Genomic DNA, 16,593 nt, shown 5'->3' on the forward strand with positions numbered 1-16,593 from the left:
AATGGAGACTCTGGGGGCTCTCAGATGCTGGAGGGTAACCCTCCGATGCAGAAGGCTCCTCCACCCAGCCCAGATTTGAACCCAAACTCGGGATACACACCTCTTGCCACCCAGGTGAAGTGTATTGCGGGGTTGGCCCAGATAAAGAAGAAGAGGGAGCAGTGGATCCAGACCCACCTGTGCAGCCTCCACGGAGAGGAACTCACCCTACATATGACCCTGAGCATTGTAATGTATTATGACCGTGGGCGGGGCTTTGGCATTGTCATGCATGAGAGGACGAGGCATAAGGTCTATGACAATGCCTAGCCTGTAAGAAGGCAAACTCAATCAGTTCATGGAGGAGGAAGTACCTCGGAGCTGGTTCACAATCGCCGTTTTTATGGACAGCACAGAGGAAAAAGGAGAGCCATTCAACCTCGCCAGGAGGTGGCGTCACACCCCTGTGGGCTAGAGCAAAGAACCACAGTGGGGTGACTGCATTGAGTCTCATTATGTCTTTAACAAGAGCACAGGACTGTCAGAGGTAGCAGCCAATACAACTGTGGTATATGTGGCCCAGGGAGTTTTTTCTCTCTTCCTAGTTTTGTTGCGCCCATTGCGCATTCCCTTGCTGGATTGCTGGGACACTGTAGACACTGTAGTCAATGTCCTACTGTCATGGTGCAGAAGCAAGATATCCCAGGGTTCCTTGCCCATCCCTAAAGCTATGTGTGCCCTAGTGTAAGGATAAACACAGGAGAGGAAAGCAGGGGGATACGGATATCCCCCCGCCGTCACCAATCTGTGACAAAGCTTACACAGTCACAGATCTCTGGTGCCCCCACGTACCCTCTGGCCAGTCAGGGAACTGCACCTAGGATAAGTAGTCGCCGGAGAGGCTGCCCTGTCACGTACTGGTTATCGGGGCACTCTGCAATGAGGGCAGTATATATACTGTATCACCAGTCACAGGCAGGGAATATATATATATATATATATATATATATATATATATATATAAATATGTATATATAAACCTCTGATCCGTCACTGCCAGGATCCCCCAATAACACCAGAATGGTGTGCTGCCACCAGTTCCTCGTTAGATATATGACCGGTCTCTTAACAAGCTTATATCGAGTCAGAAACCAACCCCAGGTAGCGTATAAGTACTAGCCGGACTCACAGGCGTGGGAAATCGGGCTTTGAGATAAAAGAGCAGCCCAAAATTAATTGATATTTTTATTGCCGAAAGGCGCACTAGATAATGCAAATATATACAGAGTAATATACAGATATTACAGCCAGAAGTACAGATAAAAGAAGGGTACAGGTTGGGATTGCAGATAGCTGTATGTGTCACGTTACCATTCCTTATCACTTGTGTATGAAGGGAAGCTCTCGTATCCACAGGCACCTTCTTAGTTCCTGGTCCGTCTCCACGTGGCTTCCATTGCAGAATAAAGACAAAAGCTAAAGGTGTGTAGCTTGCTTTTAACACCTAGCTCGCACCCTCCCATATTTGTCACCGCCCCTCTGGGTTGGACTGAATTCTCCCTTGACCTCCTACCTGAAATAATTCCCAATATCTAGAATGGGTCATAACTTCCTAGCGGGAGGTCCAAACGAAACGACTGACGTCTCAACGGGTTTGTTGGGGCTGGACCGATAAGGAGAGTCCAAATTTGGGTCGGCTAAAAGGTTCTGGAGAGTGTCATGATCTCAATGGCAAGAGAACATGGCATAAGCATATATAGGAACTAGCTCTTGGAAGATGGGAACTGAGCTGACCATGAACTAAACCTAACGCACAACTAGCAGTGGCCGGGTAGCATGCCTACGTTGATTCTAGATGCCCAGCCCAGCCGGAGGACTAAATAAAGCTAGCAGAGGAAAATATTAGTCCTAGCTCACCTCTAGAGAAATACCCCGAAAGGAGACAGAGGCCCCCCACATGTATTGGCGGTGAGTTGAGATGAAATAACAAACGTAGTATGAAAATAGGTTTAGCAAATTTGAGGTCCACTTACTACATAGCAGAAGACAGAAAGGACACTTTCATGGTCAGCTGAAAACCCTATCAAAAAACACCATCCAGAAATTACTTTAAAACTCTGGCATTAACTCATAACACCAGAGTGGCAATTCCCGTTCACAAGAGCTTTCCAGACACAGTAACGAAACTACAGCTGTGAACTGGAACAAAATGCAAAAACAAACATGGACAAGAGTCCAACTTATCTAGTAGTTGTCTAGGAGCAGGAACAAGCACAGAGAGGCTTCTGATAACATTGATGACCGGCAAGCAACTAACAGAGCAGCAAGGTTATATAGCGACTCCCACATCTTGATGGGAACAGGTGAACAGAGAAGATGAAGACACCAGTTCAATTCCACCAGTAGCCACCGGGGGAGCCCAAAATCCAAATTCACAACAGGAGAGCCAGTCTCAATAGTTTGGTATCTGGGACAGCTAGAGAGATATGAAACACAGGGGTGCGTGTGGAGGGCTCCAAGGGTTCTGGTGGTATATTGGACTTAACCCTGAGATGCATGGTACTCTCATAATTTATCTCTAGGTGTCAGTGCCCAACTGTCTAGAGCTTTCCCTTGATGTATAATTGATGCTGGCTGCCTTGCACAAAAGACAGCAAATGGTCTTAACTCTGCTCCTCCTTGCCTTCATTAACACGTGGCCTCTAACTATCTGGCCATTTGGCAAAAGTTAATTTCTTTTGTGGATTTGTGTAATCTCCCAATGGTGGGGGCCACTTCAAAAGTGGAGGAAGGGAGATCTCTGGGTAATCTATCGGGCCTGAATTAATAAATCCAAAATGGTCTCTCCCTCGTAGCTCACACCCAGCTTTCCCTGCTCGGTGGATTACTTCTGATGGTGAAGACACCGGGGTCACATGCCTTACCGAGCTCCTGAATCAGCCCCTATCTGTTCCCTCCCACACCCAGGGAAGAGGGGAGTTGTGGCTTATATGAATAAACAAACCAGATTAAAAAGCAAAGACGTACAGGGATAAATGAAAAAAAAATCATACAAAAATATGCACTCACAAACAACAGAGTGGAACACTGAGAAGTAAAGGAAGGAAGAACAAAATAGGAGAGGATGAGGATATGCACACAGACAAATAACTATGCAACAGTCCCCTGAAAAACACTCCAAAATGTCTCTTCAAACAACCAATGCCTCCAGATCCCAAACCATGCAGTATAAAACTAACACTGGCAATGCCGGCTTGCCAGAGGTGAGCATATACAGGAGAGGGGAGTGACCAACACTGAACAGCTGAGATCATCAAAGCAGGAAGCTTCCAGGAGCTGTCAACTGAACAGATTAACCCCTGCACTGCTAGCAGAAAGCTGCACTGTATAATATAAAAGTGAAGTGCTTCTAATCAGTGCAGGAGTTTGAGAAATCAGACAGCACGTTCTTCTGTCTCCTCTCTGCTTTAAACCCATGACAGGTCCCCCTCTTCTACGACCGCCGGGACCTCAGAGCCAGGTCTATCAGGGTGTGCCCCGTGAAAAGACCAAATCAACTTGACTGCATGGATGTCAGATGCTGGTACCCACATTCTCTCTTCAGGACTGTAACTCTTCCAGTTTACCAGGTACTGAAGTGACCGACAAACCAAGCGAGAATCAACGATCTTAGCTACCTGAAATTCCAAATTTCCATCAACGATGACTGGAGATAGTGGTAGCAGTGATGGTAAAGAGCTCACAATTAGTGATGAGCGAGTATACTCTTTACTCGGGTTTCCCAGAGCATGCTCGGGTGGTCTCCGAGCATTTTGTAGTGCTTGGAGATTTAGTTTTCATCGCCACCACAGTTGCTTGATTTGTGGCTGCTAGACAGGCTGAATACATGAGGGGATTCCCTAACAAACAGGTATTCCTCACATGTATTCAGCCTGGCTAGCAGCCGTAAATCATGCAGCTGAGGTGATGAAAACTAAATGTCCGAGCACTACAAAATACTCTGATACCAATCGAGCATGCTCTGGGAAACCCGAGCAACGAGTATACTCGCTCATCACTACTCACAATGCATTTTTTGAGTAGAGGTCAGTGAAGCATATCATGAATCCTAATGATGGGTTGCAAACCAAGGCAGAATGCTACAGGACTGTCAACGACCACAAACTTATAAAGACCGATAAACCTGGGTCCCAGTTTCCAAGAAGGAACCTTCAACTTAATGTTCCTGCAGGACAACCACACACAGGTCCAAACTCACCAAACGTCTCCGATCAGCCACACTCTTGTATTTGGACCCCATCTTTTTCAAATTGTTCAAAATCCCTTGTCATGAATCACAGGGGGGATATTTTTATCATCCCACTGCTGCCACCAATATTTTTATCATCCCACTGCTGCCACCAATATGTCATGAATCACAGGGAGGAAATTTTGATCTTCCCCACTGCTGACACCAATATGTCATGAACCGGGGTTGTTTGGCTGCCCCGGTTCTTTTCTGAAGGGGATTTATCTATATCCCACTTCCCACTGCTGGTTTGGAACTCGCAGCTCTCTGGCGCCCCCTTACCCTCAGGTCAGTCAGGGAACTGCACCTAGGATAATTAGTCGCCAGAAAGACTGCCTGCTATGTACTGGCTATTGGGCACACACTGCAGTGACGGTGATGTAATTATTCCAAGCCGCAGCTGAGCAATACACTTATAAACCCCATTCCGTCACTGCCAGCTTTACCCAACAAGCTCAGTACGGTCCGCTGCTACCAGCTCCTATTCCTAAATCAATAATGGGTCAGACGCCAACCCAATTAGTAGCATAATTTACTTCAGAGGACGTGACAGTATGTTATAGAGCAAGGAGAAGCGAAGCTAGTAATTATATATATTTTACTCCAAAAGGTCGGCAGTGTTTACAAAAGTGGAACAAGATATTATAAAATGAGACAATTATATATGTACAGAACGATTACAAGTAAAAAGGGATGAAAGTTGAAAAAAAACACTTACAGTTCTTTCATATCATTTCTTAGCAGACCATGCGGTGCGGGGGAGGGGCGATACATCAAGATGCATTACAGATGTGTCTCTCAGCTTCCTGGGCAAAGACTGACTCATAACTCAGCAGCTTTAAGACATAACCTCTGGTTGTGACATCACCGAGTGGGATGAGTTATGAAATACACTCCTCTTTTCTCAGAAGGACTGAAGCGTACTGAAAGCTCTTAGCCATCGTAGCTCAGGGATGGCACCCCGTATAGCGACCATGGACCTACCATTCTTCCGGTCATGAGCTGGGTGCTAATTTGAGCCCAAACATGAAGTGGATATGAGCCCCTGTTAAGTAGTAATCCATTTCTCCATTTCTGCTAGGCGCTGCGCTTAGAAAACGCACTGGTGTGTAGCCCTATTGTTGCACATATCAAATATATAACTTTCATATCTCTGTCACTAATTGGGATCACGTTATGCCTTACTATTAAGTTTTTTCATGGACAAAAGAGCACATGGTACTACAGCTGCCTTTAGCCAGCTTAAAGCCATTAACTACTCAGTGGGGGGCTGCTGCACATTGGTATCAAGTTGCACATAAGGTACCTTCACACTAAACGATATCGCTAGCGATCCGTGACGTTGCAGCGTTCTGGCTAGCGATATCGTTTAGCTTGACACGCAGCAGCGATCAGGATCCTGCTGTGATGTCGCTGGTCGCTGAATAAAGTTCAGAACTTTATTTGGTCGTCCGATCGCCGTGTATCGTTGTGTTTGACAGCAAAAGCAACGATACCAGCGATATTTTACACTGGTAACCAGGGTAAACATCGGGTTACTAAGCGCAGGGCCGCGCTTAGTAACCCGATGTTTACCCTGGTTACCAGTGTAAAATGTAAAAAAAACAAACAGTACATCCTTACATTCGCGTCCCCCGGCGTCCGCTTCCCACACTGACTGAGCGCCGCAAAGTGAAAGTGAAAGCACAGCACAGCGGTGACGTCACCGCTGTGCCCTGCTACTGCCGGCGCTCAGTCAGTGCAGGGAAGCGGACGCCGGGGGACGCGAATGTGAGTATGTACTGTTTGTTTTTTTTACATTTTACGCTGGTAACCAGGGTAAACATCGGGTTACTAAGCGCGGCCCTGCGCTTAGCAACCCGATGTTTACCCTGGTTACCCAGGGACCTCGGCATCGTTGGTCGCTGGAGAGCGGTCTGTGTGACAGCTCTCCAGCGATCAAACAGCGACGCTGCATAGCTGTCGTTGTCGCTATCGCTGCAGCGTCGCTTAATGTGAAGGTACCTTTAGTGTGTAGTGAGAAGAAGAGTTTCCTATGCAGCTGAAGAGGGGGGGTCAGAGAGCCCACAGCATGTGTGTGTGCCATGAAACCTTCTAGAACAATACTCCGAATATGGCATATTTATATTATCGTGACACCCCTTGTCACACAGATGTGATTGATGATGAAAATAATTCTTCATGTATTCCTGAAAAGCAATTCCTATTAACAAAGGCAGAAATGAGGATGAAACCCGTAGGCCCTGAAAAATGTGGACTAACCAGTAGGCTCATGACAACGGTTATTCACCACAAATTTAGCTAGAGGTAAGTAGGTAACCCAATCCTCCTAATTCTCAGACACAAAACACCTAAGATAAGTGTCATGAACCGGGGTTGTTTGGTTTCCCCCGGTTCTTTTCTGAAGGGGATTTATCTATATCCCACTTCCCAGTTCCGGTTTGGAACTTGCAGCTCTCTGGCGCCCCTTTACCCTCAGGTAAGACAGGGAACTGCACCGAGGATAATTAGTTGCCAGAAAGGCTGCAATGCTATGTACTGGCTATAGGGTACACTGCAGCGAGAGCGATATAACTACTCCCACTCAGGCGGGAACCATAATTATCAATGCCATCCATTGCTGCTAGTTTTCCCAAAGGCTCAGGACACTTTCGCTTCCACCAGCTCCTATTTCTTAATTAATAACGGGTCAGGAGCCAACCCAATTAGTAGCATAATTTACTTCAGAAGATGTAAAAGTATGTTATAAAGCAAGGAGAAACGAAGCTAGTAATTTTATATATTTTACTCCAAAAGGTAGGCAGTGTTTACAAAAGTATAAAAGGATATTATAAAATGAGACAATTATGTATATACAGACAATTACAAAATAAAAAGGGATTAAAGGAAGAAAAACAGTTACAGTTGCTTAAGTTATTTCACAGCAGAACATGCGGTGCGGGGGAGGGGCGATACATCAAAGTGCATTACAGAGTGTCTCTCAGCTAGTTCCCTGGATAAAGACTAGTGCAAAATAAGGTCTCACTATCTTATACTTCTGCCCAAAACCAAAGAACTCCCCATGTTGTGACCTCACTGGGTGGCTGAATACGCCCCTTTCTTAAAGATATGAAAAACCATCTCTAGTCATAGCTCGCCATATGAACCTCGTAGAAGAACGACACAATTATCATTATGCTCAGCATGACATTGGGGTTCATTTAAGGATAAACACGAAGTGTATACATGACCTGCTTACAGAGAAATCCATTCCTTGGATTTCGTTGGGTTTTGATCCTAGAGATTTCAGTGAGTTATAGATCTCTCGGTGGACATCCGGAATATGTAACTTTTATATCTCTATCACTAATCAGTGCCATTATACATAACTTTTCAAGAACAAAGAAGTACCCATGCAGTTTGAAAGTTGCCCTACCAGTTTTAGCTGGTATCAGGTGGGAGGGGGGAATGAGGGGTTTAGAATTACGCAGAGCTGACAGGCAGTGTGAGGAGGTGGGTCAGAAAGCCCACAGCGTGTGTCTGGGCCGAATGTCACTTACAAAGGCAGGAAGATGCAGCAGAGCTCAGTGTGCAATCAAACAATAAGACATTACGTCATATTTCCTGACAATAAGTCTCAAGATTCTGACTAACCCGTTCAGTTTGCCCATTAGACTGCGTGTGAACTGCTGAAGAGAATGACAGGTGGATCCCCAAACGAGTGCAAAATGCTTTTCAAATTTTTGGAAATAAACGGCACCCCCTGGTCAGAAACAATATCGGTAGGGATCCCATGTAATTTTACGATCTCTATGATGAAAATTTGCGCCAAGGTCTTGACATTAGGTAAAGAGGGTAGCGCAATGAAATGTGACATCTTTCTGAATCTGTCCACTGCCACCAAAATTACAGTATTCCGATAACCGATAAACGAGTCCAAGGTCTACTGTAAATCACCGATGGTTGGAGAGACCCAGACGGACGAGTATGAGAGGTTTTAGAATGCACTGCAGGCGGCTACATACTCCCAAACATCCTCGTGTCCCATAGACCACCAAAAATGCTGAGTAAAAAGATCTGTGGTGGCTCTGTTACCGGGATGTCCGGCCAAGACCAAATCATGATGTTTACTAAGGACTCTCAGTCGAAGATTCACAGGAACAAGCAGTTATCCTAATGGACAGGCAGCAGGGGCATCCCCTGAGCATCAACAACCTCGTTCTCAAGATTGGAGCATATAGACGCAATATCCATCCCTTTTTGTAGTATAGGAACCAGTTCACAATTATCTCCACCCCCAGGAAACCAACGAGATAAGTCATCCACCTTAATGTTCTTGTTCCCCGCCTATATGTAACGAAAAAATTTAAACCTGGTGAAGAACAATGCTCATCTTGCCTGTCGAGACGTTAGACATTTCGCAGACTCTAGATATACAAGATTCTTATGATCCCTGAATACCATAACCAGATGAACTGCCCACTCCAAAAAATGACGCCACTCTTCAAAGGCCCACTTGATTGCCAAGAGTTCCCTGTTATCAATGTCATAATTTATCTTCGTAGATGACATTTTTTTTAAAAAAAGTATGCACATGGACCCCATTTTCCAGGAGACGCACCCTGCGAAAATACAGCCCACTCCCCCACTTCAGATGCGCCAATTTCTACTATAAATGGTTGAGTGATGTCAGGCTGTATGATAATCAGCGCAGAGGCAAAACACTCTTTCGCAGTATCAAATGCCTACCTGGCCGGACTGGACCATTTGGAAAAGTCTGTCCCTTTCCTGGTCATATTCGTCAGAGGTTTGGGCACAACCAAAAACTTTTTGATGAACCTATGGTAGTCGTTGGCAAAACCCAAAAACCTTTGTAGCACCTTTAAGTCCTCAGTACGATCCCAATCCAGTGCGGCCTGGACTTTTACCAGATCCATACGAAAACAGGAGGACTATAAGAAATTACCCAGAAAAGGGATCTCCTGAACCGAGAACATACATTTCTCTGGTTTGACAAATGATTTATTGTCTCTGAGTATCTGTAAGACTTGCCTGACATGTACCTGTTGTGACTCATGGTCAGGCAAATAAATCAATATGTCATAAAGATACAGTAGATTACAACAAATCTTCCTACCAGGTGACTAAAAATGTCATTTACAAAGTGCTGAAAGACGGCGAGAGCATTAGTTAACAAGGTTTTCATAGTATCTCTCAGGTGTATTAAAGGCTGTTTTTCAATCATGCCCCTCCTTAATATGAATAAGATTATACTTCCACCTCCTACCACCAAGATCCAGTTTCCAAAACCATCTTGCTCCTACAATCTGGTTAAAGAGGACCGTGATGAGAGGAAGAGGATAATGATGCTGGACCGTGATCTGATTGTGTTCATGGAAATCTAGGCAGGTGTATAACCCCCCATGCTTTTTCTTTACAAAAGAAAATCACCACAGCAAAGGAGGATAAGGATGCCTGATATGACCCGTTGTCAGACTTTTAGTGATGTAGTCCTTCATGGCCTGCCTCTCTGGACCAGAGATATTATATAGTCTGCTCCTTAAAAGATTGGTCCCAGGAATAAAATTAATGGTGCAAACGTAAGGACAATGGGGAGGAAAAACAAAATAGGAAAGGATGAGGATATGCACACAGACAAATATCCACGCAACAGTCTCGAGAGCAACACTCCAAAGTGCCTCCTCAAACAACCAACACCTCCACTCCACACCAGGCAACATGAAACTAACACTGGCAATGCCTGCATGCCAGAGGCGATTATGTATAGCAGCAGGGAGTGGCCAACACTGAACAGCTGAAACCATCAAAGCAGGAAAGCTTCAGGAGCTCTCAACTCAACAGATTAACCTCTGCACTGCTTAATATGAAGGTGAAGTGCTTCTAATAAGTGCAGGAATACGAGAAATCAGACCGCACGGTCTTCTGGCTCCTCTCTGTCACAGTAAAGCCGTGACATCTACACCCTCAGTCCAGGATTGGATCTTGACCAGTAAGAAAAGAATGCCTTTAAGGTACTGTGTGCCTGAGTTATGGTCAGGGGTGAGCTTAAAAGGACTGTCCCCGTCCCACAGACTTATGGGGGATCAATTGACTGTGTTATTGCCACAATGGCCAATGTTGGGGGAAGGCGGGATGAATGGCCTGATGTTCTGGCTGGGTTGAAGTTTTAATAAAACTTGAACACTTGTTTTAAAAGTTCTAACTGATAGGACCAGTTAATACAAAACGAAAAGAGATGTTCATTAACTTAAGTAATGTGCAGGAGAATGTACTGGCATTTTGTGTATTATAGGTTCTGGATGGTAGAGGACGACTATCATTAAAGAAAGGGGAAATGTAAGGGTATGGACATGCTGACTTCATTTCCCCCTTAAAGAAATTAGTTTGAATGTATGCGATACAGAGGATTGTACGGGGTTGTTGACGTAATTGACCCAATTATTAGAAACTGGCCCGATTCTAAGGTCATTTTTACTGAGAGTGGATATGGGGATGCAGCTGAAAGATCTCTCCCCACCTAAACCCCTCGTACCTCAAGTGATAGCCGATACCCCACTTCCTTTTTAGAAACAAGGAGGAGCCAACACATTTCAGACGTCCGTTACTGAGAACCGCCTTCCGATCTGGAGACCGAAGAGTTAATGAGAAATTTGGAGAAAAAAGAATATGTTTTGACATTACCATCATGCGAGCTGCTGTGAAATTACCATCAGGCGAGCTGCTGTTATATTACCGTCATGACAGCTGCTGTGATATTACCGTCAGGTGAGTTGCTGTGATACTACAGTCAGGAGAGCTGCTGTGATATTACAGTCAGGAGAGCAGCTGTGATATTACTGTCAGGTGAGTTGCTGTGATATTACAGTCAGGAGAGATGCTGTGATATTACAGTCAGGAGAACTACTGTGATATTACAGTCAGGAGAGTTGCTGTGATATTACAGTTAGGAGAACTGCTGTGATATTACAGTTAGGAGAGCTGCTGTGATATTACAGTCCGGAGAACTACTGTGATATTACAGTCAAGAGAACTACTGTGATATTACCATCAGGTGAGTTGCTGTGATATTACAGTCAGGAGAACTACTGTGATATTACCATCAGGTGAGTTGCTGTGATATTACAGTCAGGAGAACTACTGTGATATTACCATCAGGTGAGTTGCTGTGATATTACAGTCAGGAGAACTACTATGATATTACCGTCAGGAGAGCTGCTGTGATATTACCATCAGGTGAGTTGCTTTGATATTACAGTCAGGAGAGTTGCTGTGATATTACAGTCAGTAGAACTACTGTGATGTTACAGTCAAGACAACTACGGTGATATTACCATCAGGTGAGTTGCTGTGATATTACGGTCAGGAGAACTACTGTGACATTACCATCAGGTGAGTTGCTGTGATATTACAGTCAGGAGAACTACTATGATATTACCGTCAGGAGAGCTGCTGTGATATTACCATCAGTAGAGTTGCTTTGATATTACAGTCAGGAGAGTTGCTGTGATATTACAGTCAAGAGAACTACGGTGATATTACCATCAGGTGAGTTGCTGTGATATTACGGTCAGGAGAACTACTGTGACATTACCATCAGGTGAGTTGCTGTGATATTACAGTCAGGAGAACTACTATGATATTACTGTCAGGAGAGCTGCTGTGATATTACCATCAGTAGAGTTGCTTTGATATTACAGTCAGGAAAGTTGCTGTGATATTACAGTCAAGAGAACTACTGTGATATTACAGTTAAGAGAACTACTGTGATATTACCATCAGGTGAGTTGCTGTGATATTACCATCAGGAGAGCTGCTGTGATATTACCATCAGGTGAGTTGCTGTGATATTACAGTCAGGAGAGCTGCTGTGATATTACAGTCAGGAGAGCTGCTGTGATATTACAGTCAGGAGAGCTGCTGTGATATTACAGTCAGGAGAGCTGCTGTGATATTACAGTCAGGAGAGCTTCTGTGATATTAAAGTCAGGAGAGCTGCTGTGATATTTGTTATGATCTGGTGACCTTGGAGCCGCATGAAACTTTCTCTGGAGTCGGTGGAACCTGTACTGACCGCAAATCCTGAACTAACACCGCAACTAGAAGTAGCCGTGGGGTGTGCCTAACATACCCTAGACACCTCGACACAGCCGGAGGACTAAATACCCCTATAGATGGAAATAGGAATGCTAACTTGCCTCAGAGCAGACCCCCAAAGGATAGGCAGCCCCCCACGAATAATGACTGTGAGTAGGAGATGAATAAACACACGCAGGTAGAAAACAAGATTTAGCAGAAGAGGCCACTCTAGCTAAATAGGAAAGGATAGGACAGATTACTAGGTGGTCAGTATTAAAACCCTTCCAAAAATATCCACAGCAGATAATACAAAAAGTTCCACAATCTAACTAAAGACATGGAATGTATATCTGCCACTACAGATAATCCAGCAACACTGAGAAAATACTGACACAATCTAAGCTGGCCAAGAAAACACAAAGAATAGCACTGAATTGTGAAGCACACAACATGTGTGCCACAGGAAAAAAAACCCAGACACTTATCTTTGCTGATTTGGCAGAAAGGCAGGAGGAACCAGGCAGAGGTCCTAAACCTCCCAACAACAATTGACAATTGGCAAGGACTAATGAATCCTGCACGCCTAAATACACCAGTCAGAACTGCAATCACCAGATACATCTGACCAGGACTGCAACTCAGGGGCAACTGCATTACCACCTACAACCACCGGAGGGAGCCCAAAAGCAGAATTCACAACAGATATTACAGTCAGGAGAACTGCTGTGATATTACAGTCAGGAGAGCTGCTGTGATATTACAGTCAGGAGAGTTGCTGTGATATTACAGTCAGTGGAGCTGCTGTGATATTACAGTCAGGAGAACTGCTGTGATATTACAGTCAGGAGAGCTGCTGTGATATTTCTGTGATATTACAGTCAGGAGAGCTGCTGTGATATTACAGTAAGGAGAGCTGCTGTGATATTACAGTCAGGAGAACTGCTGTGATATTACAGTCAGGAGAGTTGCTGTGATATTACAGTCAGGAGAACTGCTGTGATATTACAGTCAGGAGATCTGCTGTGATATTACAGTCAAGAGAGCTGTTGTGATATTACCGTCGATAGAGCTGCTGTGATATTACAGTCAGGAGAGCTGCTGTGATATTACTGTCAGGAGAACTGCTGTGATATTACAGTCAGGAGAGCTGCTGTGATATTACAGTCAGGAGAACTGCTGTGATATTACAGTCAGGAGAGCTGCTGTGATATTACTGTCAGGAGAACTGCTGTGATATTACAGTCAAGAGAGCTGCTGTGATATTACAGTCAGGAGAACTGCTGTGATATTACAGTCAGGAGAGCTGCTGTGATATTACTGTCAGGAGAACTGCTGTGATATTACAGTCAAGAGAACTACTGTGATATTACAGTCAGGAGAACTGCTGTGATATTACTGTCAAGAGAGCTGCTGTGATATTACAGTCAGGAGAACTGCTGTGATATTGCAGTCAAGAGAACTGCTGTGATATTACAGTCAGGAGAGCTGCTGTGATATTACCGTCAGATGGTGAGTTGCTGTGATATTACAGTCAGGAGAACTGCTGTGATATTGCAGTCAAGAGAACTGCTGTGATATTACAGTCAGGAGAACTGCTGTGATATTACAGTCAGGAGAACTACTGTGATATTACAGTCAGGTGGTGAGTTGCTGTGATATTACAGTCAGGAGAGCTACTGTGATATTACAGTCAGGTGAGCTGCTGTGAAGAGTTGTAATGGAAGGTAAATGTGCCACAATTCCTCACCTGCCAGGATGTCGGCCTCGTCCATGAACTGAGTGCTGAAGAGTGTGACCCGATCAGTTCTGCGTTCCTTCAGTATCGCCCAGACATGGTGTCGGGAGAACGGATCAAGGCCGGACGTGGGCTCATCGAGGAGAAGAACCTGGAGAAAATACAGCAGCAGATTACAACCGTGATCCACGGGGCACAGAGGATGATGGGGATCACAGAGGATGATGGGATCACAGAGGATGATGGGGATCACAGAGGACGATGGGGGTCACAGAGGATGATGGTGGTCACAGAGGATTATGGGGATCACAGAGGACGATGGGGATCACAGAGGATGATGGGATCACACAGGATGATGGGGTTCACAGAGGATGATGGGGGTCACAGAGGATGATGGGGATCACGGAGGATGACGGTGCAGCACCCCAGAGACCTGGTCATTGCAGTAACGTCGCTCTGCCACTAAGGGGAGTGATGGTACGTCTGATTGCACTAAAGGAGTTCACCTGACCAGGTATCACAGTCACACATTACACTTCACACTCCGGCCACCAGGGGGAGAAAAGAGTTCTACGTATTAGGCCACTCCTCACACTTGGGTAAAACTGGGGGCTGGATAGGAAGTTAGAGATAAGCTGACTGGGTTTTGCCCAGGCAACACCTAGTGAGAGAAGAGGTTGCTTGGGAAGATTCAGGGGGGTCCCTGTCAGGGGGGGATCCTGACAGAGGCCTAGCGAAAAGGACAGATCGTTACGGAACTACATTGCGGCGGTATCTTAAGAAAGGACAAGAAGCGAGGTTTATTGTGGAGAAGTGAGAAACGAGATCACAGCACAAAGGAGAATAGAACCAGTAGGAGTCGTGCCTTAAGATCGAGGCAACATCCTACTGAGGCGCGTAGCCGGTGGCCGGAACGCCGAGGAAGTATTGGGCTCTATGCATTACTTCAAACCAACGGCAGGACAGTTAATTATAGGTTGGCTGTCTCACCTAAATCACCTAATGAAGACAACAGAGGCAATTGTGGGAGAGGGGCGTCTCTGGGGTCCCTATAAAATAACTCCAGGCCTACCCCGTCATACGGGTGCGTCCTATCCATATCATCTGGGGGACAGAGAGAAAGAACAGAAACATACACGACAGTTGTGAGGACTATCCCGTGGTGCTCAGCAGGGAAGTACTACAACACCCAGGCGCTAGTAGGTAGGCCACTGATTTCCACCTGCAAAGGAAGGTCTGGAGGTGCCTTCGGACCGGCCGGTCTCAGCCTGCCCTGTTAGCAGTGCTCTGGATTGCGGATCCCGAAGCCTTCAGTAAAGAGGTAAAGAGACTGCAACCCTGTGTCCTCATTATTTCATCGCACCACGCACCACCACCTTTAATTGGACGCCCCTTAGCAGGGTCACGGACTGGGTCTAGCCACCGTGACAACCCCAAGACCGAGAAAGAGAGGCCCGGTACCGATTACTATGCGGCCCTGCGTCTGGGGGCGCTCCAATGGGATCACACAGGATGATGAGGATCACAGAGGATGATGGGGTCACAGAGGATGATGGGGTCACAGAGGATGATGGGGATCACACAGGATGATGGGGATCCTCTGCGGTCGCCTCACTTTGCAGCCGGCTTCTTCCTCAGCAGGAGCCACTTACCTCTGGATCTCCCAGCAGAGCGATGGCGAGTGTGAGCTTCCGTCTCTGGCCGCCGCTGAGTTTGTTGGCGGCCACATTCTGGATGTCGGCCATGTCCAGGTCAGAGAGGACATTCCCCACCTGTGATGGATGGAGGGGTTTATTATGGAGGGGTTTATTACAGAGGGGTTCATTACAGAGGGGTTTATTACAGAGGGGTTTATTACGGAGGGGTTTATTATGGAGGGGTTTATTACAGAGGGGTTTATTACAGAGGGGTTTATTACAGAGGGGTTTATTACAGAGGGGTTTATTATGGAGGGGTTTATTACGGAGGGGTTTATTATGGAGGGGTTTATTACAGAGGGGTTTATTACAGAGGGGTTTATTACGGAGGGGTTTATTACAGAGGGGTTTATTACAGAGGGGTTTATTACAGAGGGGTTTATTACGGAGGGGTTTATTACGGAGGGGTTTATTACGGAGGGGTTTATTACGGAGGGGTTTATTACAGAGGAGTTTATTACGGAGGGGTTTATTATGGAGGGGTTTATTACGGAGGGGTTTATTACAGAGGGGTTTATTACAGAGGGGTTTATTACAGAGGGGTTTATTATGGAGGGGTTTATTATGGAGGGGTTTATTACAGAGGGGTTTATTATGGAGGGGTTTATTACAGAGGGATTTATTGCAGAGCGGTTTATTGTAGAGGGGTTTATTGCAGAGGGGTTTATTACGGAAGGGCTTATTACGGAATGGTTTATTATGGAGGTGATTATTATGGAGGGGTTTATTGCAGAAGGGTTTATTGCAGAGGGCTTATTATAGAAGGGCTTATTACGGAGTGGTTTATTATGGAGGTGATTATTATGGAGGGGCTTATT

General features: G+C 45.5%; 1 protein-coding gene across 1 annotated transcript in view; it reads right to left on the minus strand.

Moving 5' to 3' along the window:
• The window catches only part of LOC143766774 (ABC-type organic anion transporter ABCA8-like), a 158,366-nt gene that overhangs the window by 105,175 nt on the left and 36,598 nt on the right, over positions 1–16,593 (minus strand). Inside the window, exons 15-17 of the mRNA XM_077254726.1 lie at positions 15,731–15,850; positions 14,091–14,229; positions 10,800–10,890 (exon numbers count right to left, since the gene is read on the minus strand). Of these exons, the coding sequence (XP_077110841.1) occupies positions 10,800–10,890; positions 14,091–14,229; positions 15,731–15,850 (350 nt within the window). The remainder of the gene's footprint in view (positions 1–10,799; positions 10,891–14,090; positions 14,230–15,730; positions 15,851–16,593) is intronic.

Source organism: Ranitomeya variabilis, chromosome 4, assembly GCF_051348905.1.
Source record: "Ranitomeya variabilis isolate aRanVar5 chromosome 4, aRanVar5.hap1, whole genome shotgun sequence".
Lineage (NCBI taxonomy): Eukaryota > Metazoa > Chordata > Amphibia > Anura > Dendrobatidae > Ranitomeya > Ranitomeya variabilis.